This window comes from Parasteatoda tepidariorum, chromosome 6 (assembly GCF_982258835.1).
Source record: "Parasteatoda tepidariorum strain Cologne lab strain chromosome 6, Ptep-v5.0, whole genome shotgun sequence".
NCBI classification, from domain to species: Eukaryota; Metazoa; Arthropoda; class Arachnida; order Araneae; family Theridiidae; genus Parasteatoda; species Parasteatoda tepidariorum.
This window is the reverse complement of record NC_141760.1, coordinates 86,568,103-86,590,113: the sequence shown is the minus strand read 5'-3', so window position 1 is coordinate 86,590,113 and position 22,011 is coordinate 86,568,103. Positions and strand designations below refer to the sequence as shown.

Below are 22,011 nucleotides of genomic sequence, written 5' to 3'. Positions count from 1 at the left end.
TAACGGAACCTAATTGCTGCAAGTCTTCAAATGTTTACAAAGTAGAATAAAGATCTTTATTTGTCTTAAAGAGCAAATGCTGTGTGAATCTAGTCTCCCTTTATTATTTTTTTTAGACTTTTATAGTTTTTTTTTTATGTTTAATTGTTTGCTTTCTAAAAATAGCTTAGCAAATAGTTTTTTAAAATTTTTTTTACATACATTCATTACTATTTTATTTTATTTTTTTAAATCTTAAAATACAAGAACATGCAATTGAATGGAAAATATCGATCCATTTTTTACTCTTCAGGTTTTTTTACCTGTGAATTAATATCGGGTGTTCTTAAAAGATAATCCACGATTTGAGAAACTACTTAAAAATTAGAATGTAATATAAATGCAAGTGTTACTGCATTCTGTAATTGAAAGATAAAATAAGAAAATAAGAAAAATCTGTGCTTATACTTCAGTTTGAATAGTAACACGCAGCAAATAGCATTGCTTCATAATTTTACCAGTCAGAAGTGCCACCTGGTGGGTAACGTTGCTAGTAATTTCGAAATTTGATGACACCAAATATAGTTTCCAAAGAACTACATAAAAATAATATTAAATGCTTAAAATTAATCGAATGATAAATAAAGAAACTTTTTTCAAAAAGTATTTTGACTTAATTTACATTACATTAACTTCAGTAAGTTGAAAGTATTCTGGTTAATTGTTTGCTATGGATATCTGTAGAATCCCATTTTAATGATGCTCTGGGGAAAATGAGGTTAAAGCGTTAAGTTGTTAAATCGTGGTAAAAGTGAAGTCATTTAAAGGAAATAGCTTCCAAAGAAGATTTTGTTATTGGAAGGGATTTCTTTACGCTATTAGGATAAGATATTGAATGGATGTAAAGTCATTTGATGTAACACAAGTTAAAAGAATAAAAAACGTATTTTACTATGTAGTTATAGTTAATGACTTTTTAATAGGAGTTTTCTCAATAATCGTTTTTTAAATCATTTATATTATCTCTGTACCTTAACTATTAAATTTAAACTAAATAATATAATGCGACTTAACTAAGTTTTGAATTTTTTTTTACTGTCTGTCGAGGGGAAATATGATCATAAGCAGTCAAAATGTGGTATGTTCATTTAATCGCTTGGTGATTGCTCTAGCAGAATTTAACATCATATATTCCCCTAATATCATCAATGACTCTGAAAAACCAGGGGCTCTTCAATTTCTCAATAAACTTCAATAATATTAATTTTCTTAGTAAATTTGAAAAATGCCATTCACAATTTTTATTATATTTTATTATTCGCTCTCTATATCTCACAAAGTTCTTCTTCCTGGCACTACAGCTCAAAGCAGACCAAGTCCGCCTCAGACCAAGTCCGCCTTTCCATTTATTTATCCTCAATATTTTTATATATTTCTCAACGTCATAAAACTATCTAAATCTTACGAGGTTCATTTTTGTTAAAAAAAATTTTCTTGTTCAATATGTTATGCTACAACAGAAACTTATTAGTTATATATATCAAAGAAATTGAAAGTGTCATCGCGTTATAGTATTTCTGTGTATAAGAGCGTATTTTAACACAAACGTCCTTCGCAAAAGCCCCTTTCACCCCAACATGAATTGATTAAATCTCAGGAAATCTAATTTCATTCATATGTTCTAATACAAAAAAATAAAGAGGTGAAAATAACAAATGTTTTCTTTAAATATTTTATATTATCTCTACTTTCTAAGCATTAAATTAAAGGGAAGTAATGTGATGCACAGTATTTTTTGTTTTAAAAGTGGAGTTTTTGAAACCTTATATTGCAATGGCTGTTGGAGGGTTGGCTTATACAACAGTTAAGCATTCAGACAGAAAGATTTCTCCTGCAATCAAGTTCTTACCGAGATGCATTTATTAAATTATAAGATAGATTCAAATACAATAATAGTTACGCTGTTAAAACTCAATCAAAACTAATTTTCTTTTAACAATAATAAATATTTGTACAAACAATAATAAAAATTAAGGATAATATATATTTTCACAAATATAATGTTAGTAAGGTTGTTAAAATTCACTTATAACTTTTATTTAAGAAAAATATAATTGTAGGGGTGCATTCTAAAGGGTATTTGAGTTTATTTTTTTCCTTAATCACACAAAATGTCATTTTTGGTACCATCCTGCAAATCTTTAATACTCCATTCTTTAAAAAAATAATTATTACGTATGAATCAATATTTTTCCATACAGAATGAAATGGAATATTAGGTTAATCTCTAGCAAACTGAATTAAATTCTTTAAATTGTCCGAATACCAAGAATTCATCAGATTCAGAACATCAAAAGAGCGAATACCATTATTTGAAAACGAAGGATTAAAAAGTGACATGAATTCTAAAAAGTTCGTAATATTTGATCCATCGATCATATTTTATTATAAAAAGTGATGGAAAAATCTGCGGATATTTCTTAAATTATGGAAATTTATTTCTTGCTCATCTTTTCAAAATGAAATTTTGTATTTAATAAATTTTTAGTGTAACTCGTCGCCAAAAATATTGGCACCTATTTTACACCAAAGTCGAGTAGTCAATTGATGTGAGGTACGCGTCACCATTTTCGATAATCATTAACACTCAAATGTATACTTATAGCAAAATAAAATACTCGTAAGAGTCAATAAAGTTATTTCTGTAATACAATATAAAGTAAGAAGCATTGATTTAGAACGCCTATACACTAATTCTTAAAACAAAATTTGTTTGCAAATCAAGCATTTGCGTAGTGAGAATATTCAGACAATTTCGAACTAGGCTTGGTAGAATGAACGCACATCGAAATTATACACTATAAAATCATTTATAGAATCCAGCTTCGATGAAAACAAACTCTCACCAGCTCAATCTGGATTGCAAGCAAACTACACAGTAAAAAATTACGGATCAAATAACGAAAAAAAAGTACTGGAACCAAGGTAGCCCGTACTTCTTACCTTAAAATTTATTTTAACCGTAACATGTTACGGAACAGAGGATCTGCTTTACCGTAATTTCTACAATAATATTTGCCATAAAATCACTAAATCATTCTAATTAAATAAATATTAATGTAAAAATTACAGCATAATATTTTACGGTTAAAATGGATTTTACAAATGATGCACCCAAAGTGCTGGGACTTTATACCGTAATTAGATCTGAAATTTCTTACAGTGTATTGGTAATGCGCTATTTTTCTTTCTTGAATTTTTGATATTCAAAGCGCGCCATCATTTTTGTTTTCGGAAATTAAAATAACTCTGGTGTAATGTGAAAGCGCGAAAGTTAGGTGTAAACTTATTCAATTTTAAGTATTTAAATTTTAATCACACCCTTTAAGTTGTAGATGAACACTAATTTGGTTTGATGTTTTACCTCTGAAAAAAAGGTGCTTTCACACCATTTATTTGGGTTGTTCAACATTATATTTGGAGAGATATTAACGCAGTGTTAGCAATGTATGTTTTTATATTTTTCTTTAGCTCTTCAATTGTTTCTTTAACAAAATTAATTTTTAAAAAACATTACCTTGAAATCAGTTATAGTTCAACAGAAACTACATTAATTACATACATGCTGTAAATTTGATAAAAATTGAAAGAATTATTATGTTTCTGTCATAAAAAATATATCATTTAAAAAAAATATTTTTAGAGGCTTATTCTATTCAAAAGGCGTCAATAAAATCGAATTTCATCCATAAGATTTCGATTTTAAAAAAAGAGGAAAAAGTAAGATGGTGATCAAAATCTTAATTTTCTTTCGCCACCTTCAGCCAACGAGACGTAAAAATTACATGTAAAAATTAGCAAAAACTCAAAAAATTTAGTCAGAATTATTTCAAGTCGCTTAATGATGTTCAAATGTAAAGTTCGTAAGTTATTCTTACGATCTCATTTTATTTGGATTCATCAGTTAAAAGAAATTGTCTTAACTGCATATTGAAATGAAAATGGTTAGATAATTATGTGAGTTTTTGTCACGCAATGGTTGTTCGACCCAAATTATTACAATAATTTCATTAATATTAATGAGAAAAAACGGGAAACGAATTCTGAATGATAAATATGTATACGATTGTTCTTAAAATAACGAAAATCTAAGTTTGATATTTCTAATCTGAAATTTATTCACATCCTAGCAGAATCTTTTACTCCTTTACTTTATCCGATGGAATAATAAATAATAAGTGAAGTAACAACCTACCACTCGAAATAAGTAGACTTAAAGAATTTTTTGCGTTTTATAAAATAGTAGCACATGCAAATATTTACATGTAATAGTTTAAAAAAAAATTCAATTTCCAAAGAAAAAAATTTCATCAAAAATTTGTACTCCCGAAGTGCAATTTTCAAATCAAGCTAAAAATTTTTTTATTATTCACAATTCAGTCCTTGTTGCTAGGAAATAACATGTATAAAGTTTTCTTTAAATATTTACACGTTATACGTAATGTAATATTTCGCAATTCGTTCAATTTTAGAACAAAAAAATTCAGCAAAATTTGCACTTATAAGGCATGTATCAGAAGTGCAATTTTCAAATCAAGTCGAATTTTTTTGATACAATCAATTGTTTTGGTTAGGAAATAATATAAATGAAGTTTTTTTTTACCTATTTAAGTTCATTTGCGGAAATTGATTTATTGAAAATATAAATTTAAGCTAAGCAATTTGTAAAGAATCACAAAAAGTTTGCCAATTTACAACGAATACAGACGGAAGAATCTCTTTGAAGATATTTAAAAAAATATATTGTAGATTTCAAACGACTTCTCGTTCGAGTTCTGATTGAAAAAACAAATTTTATTTTAATCAAATACCTGTAAAATGCAGAATTTCAAAACAATGGAAATGTTAAAAACAATAGAAATTTTATTCTTATTAATTTTATTCTTTTAATTGAAGCTTTTGAAACACATATATTAAAGCTTTCGTTATACACTGTTAGGAATTTTTCGGAAAAAAAATGGTTAAATAACAATTTATTTAATTGTCATTTTACCATATTTGAACAAAACCGTCAAATAACAATAATTAAGATGGTATTCAAACTGTTAACTGTGTAAAAAACGGCTTATTAACTGCTTTCATCTTATACGGAGAAGCTGCAGAACTAAAAGAATACGTTACTTTCATTTACTCATCGAAGGCAACACCATAATCTGCTTAACTATCTCTAATGTCCAGTTAAATCTCATTTTTGAGGTTTTGAAACCATGCCAGTTAAAATTGGCTAAAAAACTGTTGAGTTTTGTATTCAGGGTTTGTTAACCATTCTAGTTATAAAACAGTTTCAAAAGAATAAAGATAAAAAAAATCATTACCGTAAACTTTATGGTTAATTGGATAGGCAGACTGCTGTCAATTATTTTACCATAATTTGAGAATAAAAATTACAACAGTGTAGAGAAAAAGGAGCCTCAAATTAAAGTAACCTTTTACAGTTAACATAGTTCTTTGCCTGAGGGACCATTAAAACTTGACGACTTATTCAAGGTAAATATTGTAGTTCTTGAAATTTTTTAACTTATTAGTTGCTTCGAATTAGGCAAAATAAATTTACACATTATTTCTTGATCTGAAGAACTATCTGAAAATAAAAATTCAACTTGATTGACAATTTTGGTACTTGAATGATAATTTTGGTTCCTGAATTGTCAGACAAATGAACTATTTTAGAATTTTGTATTTTCATTTCTTTTAGAACTTTATTTTTTACCGTTTCATGCCATATAAGCCAATTTCCATTTGTCATATAGAGAACAAAACTTGACTCATTGAAAAAAAGCGACCAATCTGTAGATGTCCAGTTGCGATACTGGCGTGTTAATTCCAGCCTTCGTTGTCAATAAACAGCAGTCATTATAGAGTCCTGTACTCACAAATGTACCGGATGGAGCCGTGGGAGCTCGGGAGATAGAGTCAGAATGAGGTGAACCGGGTTCGAATTCCAGCAATGGCTGGTTGACACGAATCCGCACCCGGCTTACATCGACCGCAGTACTGACATAAAATATCCTCAGTGGTAGACGGATCATGGGTTAGTGTCTCCTTGTTGTCAGACTTACCCTGGGTGGATTTCGTGATTTTTCTCACCACGTAACGCAAATACTGGTTAATTCCATCAAAAAGTTCTCCACGAAGGCATACTTCTCCCAATACTTAACCCAGGAGTTTCCTTGTCTTCTGAATTAGGTTCAAAATTACGAGACTACAGCGCTGAACATTGGTAGCCGTTAACTCAAAAATTGGATCGGGTGTTCAATGACGTTTACAAAATTATAAAATAAAATAAAGATATAAAACTTATTTCAACTTAAATTCTTCATCTTATTGATCGCTGAAATTTTTTAACGTTTTTATAGTTATGCTGGATTATTTTAAAGTGTAGTACTGTACCTTAAAATAAGGATACTCGCTCGTGATAATTCGCCGTAATTTAGAAGCATGCAAACCTATTAATCTTTAGCTATAACTATACTAGCCACGCGCCAGATATGTAATTTCATTCGGGAATATAAATTGATGCGCAAATGCGTGATGCATTTATAATATGTTTCTGAGGGAAAAAGCCTAAATGATTCATTTTCCACATAATGCGTCTAAATTGACAACAGTTTGTCTTCTACTTACTGTATCTTGAAAGAAAATATCTAACGCGGAAAAAGTGCCATGGAGCATTTTCTTTTACATTGCTTATTAAATTTAGCTTTTAACTTAAATTGCTGCTCAATATCAAACATTTAATAAAGAAAATTAAAGAAAAAGTAAAGCTTTGCAAGAAAAAATAAAGTCAGTTGTAAGACGTGAGGGCCATGGAGACCCAATGGCCACAAAAGCTGACCAAGCTTGGTCTTGTGGCCATTCAATTTCAGGAGCCCTGAATTTCGTAAAATCTTAAAAACAGTATGAAAAGAAACATGTAAGAAAGTAAAAAAAAGCATTTCATAAATGTATTATTTTCAGAAAAAGAAAATAAAAATATTTTTACTGGATATTAATCTTTTGAATGTCTGATTTTGATTTTAAATTAATGAATTTGTTTTTATTTTTGTAGAAATAAGATATTTTTAAATTTTCTAATTGATTATAGTATTTAACTAAATTAAATGATTTCATGGTAATAAAAGCTTTATTTCTTAAAACCTTCTAGCAAATTTTCGTGAGCATAATTTAATAAAACCTATGACTATTTGAAAGTATAAATATTTAGCTGACGAAATTGTTTGGTTACTGGCTTAATTTTTTTTCTTAATAATTTTTTCTGAGTAATATTTTCCTAACTATATAATCATCACGACTCAGTACGATTTGCATTCTGGAATGAAATAGCTCTAAATCTAATTAAAATCGGTATAAAATGAGCAAAAAAAATTTAATACTTATTTACGTGGACTTAGTTCGAATAGGGGGCTCCAAAATAATGTTATCATTGGTCCCATTTTTTGTTGATGTTTGGGTTCGTTTAAATATTTTGAAATATATAGAATTAAATATATAGAAATTTTATATTCTATAGATTCGTATATGAAAAGAATAACAATATTTCTTTATGCACAAATATAATGACTAAATATTTTCGTCCATGAGTAGACAATGCATATAATATATAGTTTTAAAAACACGGCATTGCTAAGTCTAGATTTAATTCAGAGGACAAGTAAACTTCTAAATAAAAACTTTTGACATTCATATTGAGGCGAGCTTTAAATCGTGCTAAAATAAATTTAATTGAGACTGCTCTAAATTTTATACAAAATTACGAATTGTTAGCAACTTATTACAGCTAATTATTACGAATTATTACATCTAATTACATTAAATTTACTAAAGCCCTCGGGATTTAAGAGGCTTTATAATTAACACGAATTCAACTCACTATGGGGATATTTTCTTATCTATATCTTCCTACTGACATCGAAAATATCTTAAAATGACTGAGCTTGCTGAAAGTAAATTAACTTGTGCGAAAATTGACTTACTAAATGGCGAAGCTAAATTAAATGCGCTAATTTTGAGCGACAAAAAAAAATTATACATAAATATTAATTTGAAAATATAATTATTTCTCTCAGTTTAAAAAAGGAAAATAAATAATGGCGCATCAAATGCATTTTAAATAGTATTTTATTTCGTCATCTTTTTTATTTATTTAATCATTTAATTCATCATACGATATAAAATACATAAAATATATAAAATTTTCAACCGATATAAAATAAAATTTTAAACCGATTTTTAAATGTTGTTAATGCAATAAATCTCTTCTAAGATTCCTTAGTGAATTTAAAAATAATATTTTATCCACGGAACTTGGAAATTATTGGTATCAAATCTAAGAAAAAATGAGTTTTGAAAATTAGAGCCTGTATTAACGGTTAAAGTAAACAATAAATATAATGCGGAAATCAAAAATGCATTTATTTCTTTATCTTTTATTGAAAGTAAGATTATATATTCCTCATGAAGCGATTTAAGGAGGAAGCATTTTCTCACAACCTGAGTTTACATAATTTTTATTAAAAGTATAAATAATTTTAAAAATATTTCTATGCCAGTGTTTGCTTAATTTCTTATTACTATTCATCTCGGATATCTTTAAAGTTCTTTGAATAGAAAATGTTTATTCAGTTGTTTCCGTTTTAATAATTTACAAGAAAATAGTTCTAGATTATATTAAACGATAAAAACAGATATTTGTTTTCAATTCGAAAAGTAAATGTTGCAAAGAAAAAAATAATACATTCATGAATTCAGTGTAAAGTAAACACGTGAATAAAGGTTAATTGTTTTTTTTTTATCTATGAACTATATTTGAGCTGCATTTGTTAGCTAAAGGTGTTTACTTTGAACAAACATGTTTTTTTTAAGGAAAATTTAAAGTTTTCAAAATAAAATTCGAAATTTTTCGTGCTTAATTGCATTAAAATTTATTGAACTACCGTTACAGGTCTGTTTAATGAATTTTTAAAGAATGATTCTTCTTTAAATATAGAAACAGACATGCAATAAACTGTAAATTGAGTTATTTATACTCTGAGGAAAAAAGTGTGGTTAAAATTAGTAAAATATGGTGAACTGTACACATTTTTGGCTCTATGGGGATCATATTCTGGGGTGTTTCACAGACCGTCGCAGATAGCCCATGGTTCAGCTCCAGTGCGACGTAGCTAAAAGTACATACCTGTCTCTATACACACCAAAACTCACGGTAATTCTTACCGTAGTGCTTCAGTAATGACTTTTGGCAACTACTACTACTATTCCTACGACTATTACTACCAGTCTTATCAAATTAAAGAAAAATATCACAAAAATCGGGGAAAAAAAACAACACAAAGAGATTGAACCTGCTACCTCTACACTTCAGAGAATTTGGAGGAAGAACATTATGAGAAGAACAATGGAGGCCCCAGTAATGTATTGTTGCTTTACTGAAAATAAATCCTAGGGTCTTCCTCACCGTATGGTACGTCAATTTCGCTAACCGCTCTGACGCGTGGTTATAGTGGAATAGAATCCCGCTGTAATGTTGTGTGTATATTCTTGATGTCTTTCTTAAACTTGTATTTTTTGGTATTCAATTTGAAAATAGTTTTTGAGCTATTTCAGGTATTTAAAAAGGAGCCCACATATGTATGCGAATAAATAAATAAAACCCATAACCCCTTAAAAGAGGCATAATACGGGAACCATACCTTGATCTATCTGAGTTCAATGTCCTTAAATCACTTGAAAACATCATTTAGGCTAATTTTCGTTCGGTTCTAATTAAAAAAATGCTAGGGAAATAAATAATTAACTGTCAGCTAACTTCTCTCAGACATTTCAATACTAGGAGATTAAGGAAAAAGTCTTTAAAATGCAACTTATTGTAAAACATTCGCATAAAAAATTTGTAAAAAGTGTTACATTTACAAGTGACTGTTTCAAGCTTTTTGCACATCATTATGATTCGTCGCATTTGAATAACTTAAAAAAATAATGAAAGAAACTTGAAATAATTAATATACATTCAGAACATAGTGAATAAAATTTCTATAAAATGTTAAACAATTTATTTTTTTAACAATATTTCCGAGCTTGATCTCGAAAGTGGCGTACTTTTAAATAAATTTTGTGATTTGTTTAAAGTGAGTGAGTATTTCTAGCATTCAGGAGAAATTGTGCAACTTTTTCTTCGAAACTATACCGATAATTTTTTATATATTTATTCTATTTAAATGAAAGAATATAATCGTATTTTTCAAAGCTTAGTACTTTTCAATAAAATGTTTATGAATATCGTGTATTGAATCTTCACGACGAAAATGCTAGAATTCAGTGGTACGATGTTTAATATTGATTTCTATAACTAAATAAGCATTTTCTCTCGATATTAGCTATCGACAAGTTTGTCGACCCATTAGTTATTAAATAAAACTAAGTAATCACAACTGTTGATTTCATTTTCTTTTCTGATAATTAAATAGTTTAATTATTTTCTAATCAAATCTTTCAAGCATAAAAATAACGTGAATCATAAGTCTTAATTGGAATTTCTGACAATTTCAGTCATTAAAATCAATTTAATTATCTTTTTTGATGTTTTTTGAGCACCAAAGTTTGAAAACAAATTATAATTTAAAATTTTCCTTTACAAATTAATTAAGGACTTAAAACTTATCTTTCAGTTTCAATAAGGGTTATTCAGTTTCAATAAGGGTTATTATTTTTTAGCTACTAACTTTTTCTTTAAATTATTTAACTCAAAATTTTAATAATTTTGGTAACTGTAAAAGAAGATAAAAAGAACTAAAGTATTTTTTTTTATAAAAAAGAAGAATGAGGATTTAAAAATTATAACTAAATTGGGTAATTTATTAAAAATTGAATAACTAGAATCAATGGTCAATATTAAGGTGAGATATGAAAAATTGAAGAACCCATAAAAATTAACTTGAATTGACCTGAAAAATTAACCCTGACATCTAAAAAAAGAATCGAACCCATAAAAATTGAATAACTAGTTAAAAATTTGAACAACTAATTAAACAATTGAATAATTAATAAAAAAATGTAATAATTAATTAAAATTATAATTAATTATAAATTTAGTTTATGTTTGGGAAATTATTAAAATTAACTATTTTTATCAAATAGAATTTAATCAATAAAATACCTGTACTTGCTCAAAAATTAAGAATTATACTAGATTTACTTAACTTATAATATTTCATTGGAAACTTTTTGTAAGGATTTATGTAATACTAAGAAAGATTTTTTTTTTGAATCATATTTTTTTTATAATTCCAAATTGTATTCAATACAATATTTTCAATTAGTAAAGGTTTTTGTCACAATATTAAGTTCAATATAAGTATCCCGAGTCAGATTCGTTGTTTCAATTTTGTTTTGATGGTTCCCGGATTTAGTTTTAAGAGAGAGGAAACCCGAGTTTTCACTTATGAACTACGATGTACTTTAAGTACAAAATGTTTCAAGCACAATGTAGTGGGTGCGTTTCTAAAATGGAGCTATTAAAGACCTCCAATTATCCCAACTTTTGAGTTTATTCGTTTACGTTTAATATATAAATTTTATAAATATACATGTTTTTATTATTGGATGTGTTCTCCAACAAATCAGAAACACAGAGATACTTAATAATGTGAATTTTATTTGATTATGACGCATTGAGGAAAAAACTGTTTCCAAAATACAAATTTATGTTTGTGCCAGCGTTTTGCTAAATATATATTGTGAATTGGCTTCAAACATTTATAAAATTAAGCATTTTAAAATTACTTAGCTTCCTTTTCACCAAATTAATTATAAATTTTTTTAAATTTTTTGTACAGGTTATCCACATGACTCTTCTAAGCCGGCTAGAAGCTAGAAAAAACAGCAGCATCCGCAATGGTGAGAAATCAGAATGGCAAAACCAACAAGAATTTCAAGAAGCTCAACTTAAGAAGGATATGACGCATATGCTAGAAACCATTAAACAGAGTAGTGTCCTTGATTCAAGTGGTGAATATAGAATCATTAACTTTGTAATGCGAGCTGAAAGTTACGGGGTAAAAAACAATGTTCGGCAAGACTTGAGTCTAGTCACACAAACTACCATTAAACATTTAATTCATCTCGAATCAATAGTTAGCCGATGGCATGGTCCGATATCCGTCGCCATTTTTAGTCTGACACAAGACATTCCACTTGCCATTGACGCCATATTGAATATCAGACGTTGTGTTCCAGCAACCAGAACAAATACAAGTTTTCACTTAGTCTATCCATTAAACAGCCCTTACAATAAGGCACCTTCTCCTCAACCAGTAGCCCTAGATCCATGTGAGAATATGAAAGATAGAATTTCTAATTTTAAAATATCAGATAACTACGCTCACGGTGTTCCATATCCTAGTAACCTTTTAAGAAATGTAGGCAGGCGCAACGCTCTAACGGACTTTATATTTGTCATGGACATCGATATGGTACCAAATGACAATTTGTACTCCGATTTTATGGAATTTGCTGCGACGAATAAACTGTTCGTAGAATCTCATAAAGACGATAAAACCGTTTATGTTGTGCCTGCCTTCGAGATTAAAGAAGGTATAGAAATACCACAGGACAAGACAGGATTGCTTCAGTTGTTAGAACTAATGGAGGCAAGGCCTTTCTATTTTGAAATGTGTTGGAAATGCCAAAAACACACGGACTATGAAACTTGGCAGAAAGAACCTCCAAGTCCAAAACTTGCTGTTATATTTGAAGTTCTCTGGCGGGATCCATGGGAACCATTTTATATAGGACGTAATGTTGCGCCATTTTACGATGAACGTTTCAGGCAGTATGGCTTCAACAGAATTAGCCAAGTAAGAAATAATTTTATTCCTTATTTAAATTGAAAACAATAAAGCAAATTTCCAAATGCTTGTTAAAGTTTGATCAAAAGAAGTAACTGTTTTCTCTCTTTGTCGTAAAGCTTATCGAGTTCTTATATTCACGCTACAGAGTCTAGTTCAGATAATGTCTTTTTTTATTATATCACTTTAAATAAACAGTCATTCTATACAGTGAATGTGCTTAAATGTATTCTTTCTACACCTCTTCACTTCGTCGGGAACATAGGACTATTGTCTTGCCTCTCCATCTCACCCCGTTGATGGCCAACGGGCTACAAATTTTGTTCATTGTCTTTAATTAATTTATAACAGTTCTCCACCATATGATTTTTGGCTTACCTCTTTTTCATTTACCTTGGGATGTATTGTTGAGCACCTGCTTTATTTTGAATTTTTTCCAGTTTTCTGATGGAGTGTCTGATCCATTGCCATTTGCATATCTATTAGTTTTTGCTTACTGATTCTGAATAATTCATTGCTAGAAGTTTTGCAAAACCATATTGTATTAAGAATTCTTCTAATACATTTGTTGGTAAAAGCTTGTTCCGTATTTCAATTTGTTACCAAAATGTACCAGATTTCTGTACAAGAGTACTGATTTAAATTAAATATTCTTAATTTTGTTTCGTTTGATATAGTTCTGCACTTCAAAAATTTATTCAGAATCACGAAATCACTGCTTGCTTTATTCAATCTGTTGGCAATACCTCCTCTGCCATTTGTGATACTTAATTTACTTGGATTAATTTTTTTATATTTTGAACCCAACTGAAACGAAACAGGGAAACTTTTATGTTATGTGATGGAGTAAACTCACTTTTTTAGGACGATTGCGTCAGAAATATGCTCCTCATCTTTTGGGCGAGTGCAACTATATATTTGAGCTTCGTTAGATAAGAACATTATTCTAAAATAAATAATTATTATAATTCAATACTTGAATGTAGATCTATCAATAACATGCTCACAAATTATAAAATTGAAGTTAAACAGTAGCATTCAGCTCTTTATATGTTTTATTTAATAGCATATCTTAGAAAATTTATGCCCAAACAGTTACATATTAACATATTTAAATAACAGTAACTTTTACTTCAAATGAAAGAAAACTGAAAACCTGATGTTTTGAATATCATAAATAAAACTCATATTTTGGATCACTGTTTCATGATGTTAAAGTTGATTAGCTTTTAATTTGTATGTTTATTTCTTTTTCTCTGTTTATGTATTCTAAAAACACTTCTTGCTGAATTTATTCATATTCATTAGAGAATATATTTTGAATTAATTAATTTTAAGGATTCTGTTTAACTGACGCGAGTTTTCTCTAAATACTGAGTTTTGAGACTCTAGAAAATAATAAAATAAATGTGCTCAGTTATTTATAAAAATATAAAATTAATTTTGTTGCATTGTATCGGCATTATTTCTTTAAAATTGAAAATTTTCTTAAAATTGCCAACTAATAAAAACTAGATTACTTTTCTATTTGCTTTTCTAAAAACAATTTTAAACATTTCAGAAATTTAATAATGTATGAAATATTTTGAGAGCTTCTGTGTGTTTTACTAATAAAAAGTGAATATAGTAAATTATGAAAATTCTCTTAAAAGCGTATTTGTCAACCTTTATATATTTTTTTTCCAACTAAGTTCGTCAATAAAAGAATTTCACCCTTTATAATTGAAAAAAAAGCCTCCTCCCACACACTATTCTAACTTCTTTTTTTTATCAGAAAGCAATTTTTCAAATGTTCTTAGAAATGATAACTTTAAATTAGAAACCAAATAGAGGTTAAAAAAAATCACAAAGCAATATAATCCATTTCCCTCTCAAAAATCCTGGTCTTAGTAAAATAATCGAAAAATAAAGAAATATTTCTGCTAACAATTTCGGTGGATATTCTTTCCAACTCTATGTATATACAACAAAAATGACAAACACTAAATGAATAAAATCATAAAGAGGAAAAAAAGCAATTATCTTTTGAAAGTAAAATCCCCCTGGGTCGAAGAAAAGAGGGGGGTGGAAAAAATATAAAAAGTACCCCAAAAAGCCCAAAAGCAGAAACAGTTACCTTTCTTTTCATAAATCAAAAGCGGGGAAAAAACCGGAAAAGAAATAACCGGAAACAAAAGCGTAAGCATCAAAAAATTCGCACAGACTTACCTTACATACCTTTTCAAAGTTATCAGTCGGTGACATCAAAGGGAAAAAAAAAGGAAACTAAAAGAAAATATCATCCTTTCCATAGCTTCTTTCTAATACCGTTTAAATTGAACTGGAAAACAGAAAGGATGAAAATTTTTTGTTCTTTGTTTTTCATATTTTTCCTCTAGATTTATCAGGATGCTCTCTTGTGAATAGGTTCTTTTCAAAAATTTTTACTTTGCACTTCTTTTCATTATCTTTCATCACGAAGAATAAAGAAAGAAAACTGAAAAATAATATACTCATAAATTGACTCCTTCAATATGAGAAAGAAATTTAAGAAGAGGAAAAAAATTTTAAGATTAAAAAATAAATAAATAGAATACACAGTGAAGGACTTGAAAATGCACTTGATTAATGTTTTTAAAATTGTTTGAAAAGTTTTGGGAGTGAATACTGGACAAACATTTTTAACCTTGCTGCTTTAGAGTTGATATAGAATTTGAGTAAAAAAAAACTGTGTAAAAAGTTTAAGAATACTTTAGAATAGGCTGTAGAATTAGTTTAATAGTTCTATTATGATTCAATTTGTTCATTTTAACTAGGTTTAATAAACTAAATAATCTCGAAACAAAATTGCTCATATTTGTTAATGCAAAAATTTTGAATGTTGTATAAAAAAAATTTTTTTTCATAGCTGAATTTTATTTATTTGAAGTAAGAAATAGAAAAGATATTTTTTTTCTCTGTTTTTTTATATTTTTCCTTGATTTAAATGCTTTCTTAAAAACAGGTTCCCGTTTTAAAAAAAATTCTTTTCTTTCCTTTTCATTATTACTTTAGAATGCCTAAAAACTCTAACTATAAATTCTAAAATTATGAAACAATTTCCATAAAAATGCCTTTACATTTCTATTTATTAATGCACTTGTTGAACGACAGTTCATTGATTAAATTGCAAATAACAAACAAAATTTTTTTGGAGTTGCAAAATGACTATGCAATTAACTTTTGAAAAAATAAAATAATCGCATTATTTTATAAGCCTATACAAGGCTTAAGCTTCTATTAATATACAAGACTTACATAATAACGCATGAAAATATATGTAAACTACATATCCTTTTAATATGTTTCAAAATAACTTCTATCTGATGTAATCTGATGCATCGGCTGTAAAACTTTCTGAAAGAACTTTTAATTTGAGAAATTTAGTTTCCATTAGTTTTTAGAAATAAAGCTCGTATTTGGAATGCTCTTCAATCAATTCTGATATTCTTAATTTCTAAAAACGTCCTTAAATATTGTATTTTCCGCTCGAGCAAAATTTTAATTTTAGAAAGTATTGCATAAATATTTAAAGATTTGTTTAAGGAGTAGATTTATTTACTGATTTGCACAACTTTGGCAACCAAAGTTGTGCTAAAGAAACAAGATTTCAAAGTTATTAAAAAAAATTTTAAATGTCAAAACTTAAGAGCATTACAAACGAGAATTCCGAATGTTGTTTCTGAAAATTTTGCATCCTGGATCTGTCGTGAAAATTAAATCCACAAATTGGGTCAACTCGCTTCATATAAGAGTTAGTAAACAGATAAGATTGTGCTCTCTCCGAGCATTGGTTTTACTTATGCGTCAAAACAAGCATAAAAGGAATTTTGAGAAATATCCATAAAAAGGTGCGTACATTAGGTTAAAGGTAATCTGTTAAAACTAATTTAAACAGTTTTTAATTCCGATCATTTTATAAAATATTTTTTATTAGATTTTAGTGTTATTAATTCATTGTTATTTTTAAAAAAAGAGTTTTGTAAAAAACGAAAATGTGTAACTAAATATAAGTTAAAATAAAAAAACGACAATCCTTAGAAAGTAAGAAACTTTTGTTGTTGCAATGCTTTCAGAAACAAATATAGTAAAAATCAATTAAACTAACGGAAGCAGAAAAAAACATATGATTTTAAAACCGAACGTGTTAGTTTCGATTCGGCTAATTATTTTTTTCCTCGAGAAAAATGTTGTTCGCAAAGCTCATTGAAAGCAATTACAAAGAAACGAAATACCATCGATTGAAACAAAATCTGCCATTAAGGGTTAGAACTTGGTAAATAAACTTTATTTCTTTAAACTAAAAGAAAGTACTTTTTCGTGCTAATTCTTGAGTGTAAAAAAAAGATAAAATGGTGTTCAAATGAAATGTAATATGCTTTAGGTTCAAACTGTTATGAGTTTTACGACAAAACAGTAAAAAGTTAAATACTGTTCCAAAATATTATGATAAAAATATATACTGTTCATATAAATTGAACATCATACCCTATTTTCTTATTAAATGGATTGAAATGCAAGTACATATTAGTAAAAAGTTTTAATTTTGAAATAAATTAATAGAGAATATTACAGTATTTCTATGTATTGAAATACAAATACATCCTAGTTAAAAGCCTTAATTTGAAATAAATGTATAGGAAATATTACTGTTCTTCCATATATTTGACGTTGTTGCCTTTTCCCTTAATATGGTTATTGTCAAAGTTGAGCGCAATATTATCACGATAATTACATGTATTACATGTTGCTCTTCAGAGATCATTGAAATTAAGGACATGCAAATCAAACACATAACCTTAAAACTTTAATCTCTAATTAAATGTATTGAAATGCAAAAACATATTAACAAAGGTTTAATTTGAACTAAATTAATGGGGAATATTATAGTATTTCTATATGTTTGACGATGTTGCCTCTTCCTTTAATATGGTTATTGTCAAAGTTGAGTTAAATATAGACATGTTAATTGTAAGGTTACAAATTACCTTTTATGAATCATTAAAATCAAAGACATGAAAACCGACACATTACTCTGAAACTTTAATCTCCAATTAAAAGTCTTGAAATGCAAATATATAATAGTAAAAAGTTTTAATTCGAAACAAATTAATGGAAAATATTACTGTTTCTATATGATGGTGCCTCTTACTTTTATATGGTTATTGTCAAATTTGAGTGCGTGCAATGTTGTCTTGTTAATAGTAGGTTTTACGTAATATTATCTTCTATGGATTATTGAAAACAAGACCATGTAAATCCATTACTTAAATCTATTACATTACCCTAAAATCTTTATTCTTTAATTAAATGTCTTGAAATGAAAATACGTATTAGTTAAAGGTTTTAGTTACTAAAAGGTTTTAGTAAAAGGTTGAAATAAATTAATAGAAAATATTACTGCATTTTTATTTCTTTGACGTTGTTGCCTTTTACCCTTATATAATAATTGACAAATTTGAGTGTAATATATACTCAACTTAGAAGTTAGATTGAGGCATTACGTTAGAAGTCGGCATTACTTTCTAAGAAAATCAAAATTCAAACTCACTTTATGTCGTCAGATTAAGTGTCAATTATTACCAAGACTAATTTATTAATAATAATTAAAAATTTCCCTGATATCCTTTCAACAATCCAAATATGCAAATTCTAAATCCATTCGAAATCTGTGAAGGAGAATTTAATTATAATTAGAATGAAGTAGTTCCAAAAAGTTAGTTTAAGTTAGTTCAAAGTTAGAATAGTTAGCTAGAAATGTCAATGATTTAAATGCCACTTTCGGGGGGAAAAGGGGGCTGGGTATGAATTTCCTCAAAATAACTAATATTTTTCTTTTGCATTTAGTCTCCTAATTAAGGTTCGCATTTTATGATTTTTGAAATTTTACGCTCCGTTGATTGATAGGAAAGAATTGTTAGTCGTTTTGCTTTTGTCGACAAAATTTACCGGGAATTTCCGTAAGCACAGCTCTTTATATATCTTTATAATCCTTTATAAAAAAAAAGAAATCGAAAAAAGTATGCACTTTTAGGATCATAAATAAATGTTCAAACGTTGAAAAAATTTCACCGTTGAAGAAAAAGAGGGATAAACGAAAAGTCAAAATTGTTTAATTCAGAACTGTATACTAATACTATTCACTAAATTTGATGAATTTTAAGACACTATCAGTTTGCGAAATATATTCTTCAAAATTTTTGGTAAAAGTAATTAAAAGCTCGAGAATTTTATCCTTTTAAAAATTATTTTGTGTTTTATATATATTGACAAATAGTTAAATCTGATAACTTGCTTATCATATTAACACAAATACAAGTTCTGCACGAAGAAAAAAATTCTAGTAAAATTACCTTACGGTACGGTAAAAATATTTCTGTTAAAACAAAACTATAAGTTTGGTTAATAAATTTAAGATATACAGTATTTAAACTATTCATTTGGTAATTTTTCCATTCATAGGGCAATGGTTTACCAGAAATTTTGGTTTTCCAAATTGCAGTAATTTTTATCATACATTAATCAAAAAATACAAAACTTAGAAGTAAATTTAACCGAATAAATGGGTTTTTTTCTGCCATGTAAGATATTATGCTAAAATTTCCAAATTTTACCCCATTATCCAAATTTTAGCACATAGCTTGGTAAAATATAAAACCATATTTTTTATATTTCACCAAGATCCCTAATAAAAAAGTTTCGGCAAAAGTTACCAAGCATTTTGGTGTACCCATAGAAACAGAAACATAGTAAAATTTACCTTATTTTGGTAGTTTTGACCATGGTTTTTTTCTCAACGTGATTATCACATTTAATATATTTTTTTAGTATTTCTGCGAAGAATAGAAAAATATTACTAATCGTAAATAATATTTATGCAGTAAAAAAAGCTATCGAAATCTAAAAGAACACTGCTGAAAACGGATGGTGTACAAAACATCACAAACTGTTTGATTCCTGAATGAAACCTAAAAGTGTTTCTGTTAATTGCCTTTCAACTCAATCAAATAGATTCTTTTAAGTATTTTTAATGCATCGTTTTAAGTAGTGATTTGTTCGATTTCGATAGCATTTCTCTGTTTTCCGCCTATTAATTTTAATTTGTGAGCCTCGATATATATACTTATTGACTGTAGTTTTGAAAAGGATTCTCAAAATATATGTTAAATGCAATGATAACAAAATGCCGTGTATGTTTAAAATGGACAGATTTTTGTAAGTGTCTGGTATTTTGTAAGGTAGCCTTTAAAGGTGTATAATATATGCAGTTATTGAATGCAGTTACGAACTAAACCTTTTAAACAGAGCCTTTTGTATAGAACATTTATCCAGAAATCTTTCTAATAGAGACATTTTTAAATTACTGTGACTTGGAAGCATAAACTAAATGATTCAAGAGGAAATTTTATTTTTGTGGTTAAATAATTATTTTTCTAAGTTTATTTACAATAATATGTGCTTTAACTTAGCTGTCGCTCTGAAAACATCCTGGAAAAGCAAATATTTATTTATTTAAAAATTATGAATGCTTAATAAATGCATGAAATGGTACTGCCGGACTAATGGTTTGACGAATTATTTCCTGCCAAAATATATTATCAATAATCGTTAAGTAAAATAAAACAAATTCGAGTAAACAAGTTAAGTATATTGGTTTTTCTAATTGCTTTTTCATATTTTTCTGTTTATCTTTAATATTCATTTTAGAATTGGATTGAAGGAAAATTTGCATTTCATAGAAATTTCTATTGATTTGAACATTTTTTAAAGCAAGATTTCCAATAACTGTAAAAATAACTATTTGTTTAGAAAATATATTCCACAAAAAGAAACTTAAAAAGACTTTAAATTTGCAGACAAATATTATATTTACTTTACACACTATTTCTTTTTAAATTACTACTTGCGTAAAAAAATAGTCGCAGTTAAAAAATACGCTTTAACAGTTCAGAATAAAACATAAAAGTATCACAGTTTTGAAGTGGTATTGGACGTTTATATAAGTTCAATTTAGAGTGTAATTCTATGCATTTTAAATGTTCACAAAAATATAGTATTTAAAATGCTTAATATGAAAAATGCTCTAAAACAGAAATTTTTTAAAACTGAAACATAGAAATTTATACTTTTCTGTAATCACTTTACATATATGCTTTATTTTTACGTTATTATTTTATTTATTAAGTTACGTCATTAACTTTTTCAAAGGCTTCGTGATGTTTCAAATTGAGTCAAAAATGACTTTATGATAGCTACTCTTTGCAGAAACAATGTGAATAAGTTTGAGAGCGAAAGTAACAGACACCCGCGTAACTATATTAGTTTGACTGATGTGAAACGTAACTACGAGTAAAACTACTGTTTTCAAGATTTTGAATTGTTTATATAACTAATAGTTTTTATAACTAATTCTTGAATTTAACAAGCATAATTTTTGGTTTCCTAAGCAGAATGCACTAAATCTTAAATTTCTCCTCTCGATTTTCTCAGGCATTTTTCAAATTCAGAAATAAATTCGAGACAAGTGGCAACTGATTTAAGAATTTGCAATTAATTGAGCTTTTAGCAAATTGATTTAGTATTTTTAAAATCAAAGTATTAAACTATATTCAGTATTTTATTACTCAACCCTGTCCCGCCCCCACCAGGGGGCATACAGGGAGTACTGGTTAATTATAAACATTATTATTAACATGATGAATTGAAAACATTTTCAAACATAAAATTGAAAATTTTGTGGGTGGTGAACAATTACAGATGGAAAGATGAATTCAATCGAAATAATTAATTTACAAGTAAACTGTAACCCCTGTATGCCAGGGTATGCTCAATTGTCCGAACTATATTCACTATAGTGTAATTTATTGTACATTCACGAAAATACTATAATAAGTGTTACTTTTTAAAGATTATTTTAACGCCATAAGCTGAGACATTCGCATATTCATTTCGTTAAATGAATATGAAAATGATATAACCCAGTCCTTTTGCTTAATTATTGGACCCCTCCAAATAAAAATTCAAAAAAATTCTAAAAACTTATTTTTTTTATAAAGAAAATGAAAAAAAGGGACATGTACTGATTGCTTGAACATAGCTCTCTTCATTGGGA

At 27.7% G+C, this 22,011-nt stretch overlaps 1 protein-coding gene across 1 annotated transcript in view; it reads left to right on the top strand.

Annotated features, from left to right (window-relative positions):
* LOC107446207 (beta-1,4-glucuronyltransferase 1-like) overlaps positions 1-22,011 on the top strand; it is a 213,822-nt gene that overhangs the window by 14,479 nt on the left and 177,332 nt on the right. Inside the window, exon 3 of the mRNA XM_016060800.4 lies at positions 11,871-12,890. Coding sequence (XP_015916286.2) covers positions 11,871-12,890 — 1,020 coding nt within the window. The remainder of the gene's footprint in view (positions 1-11,870; positions 12,891-22,011) is intronic.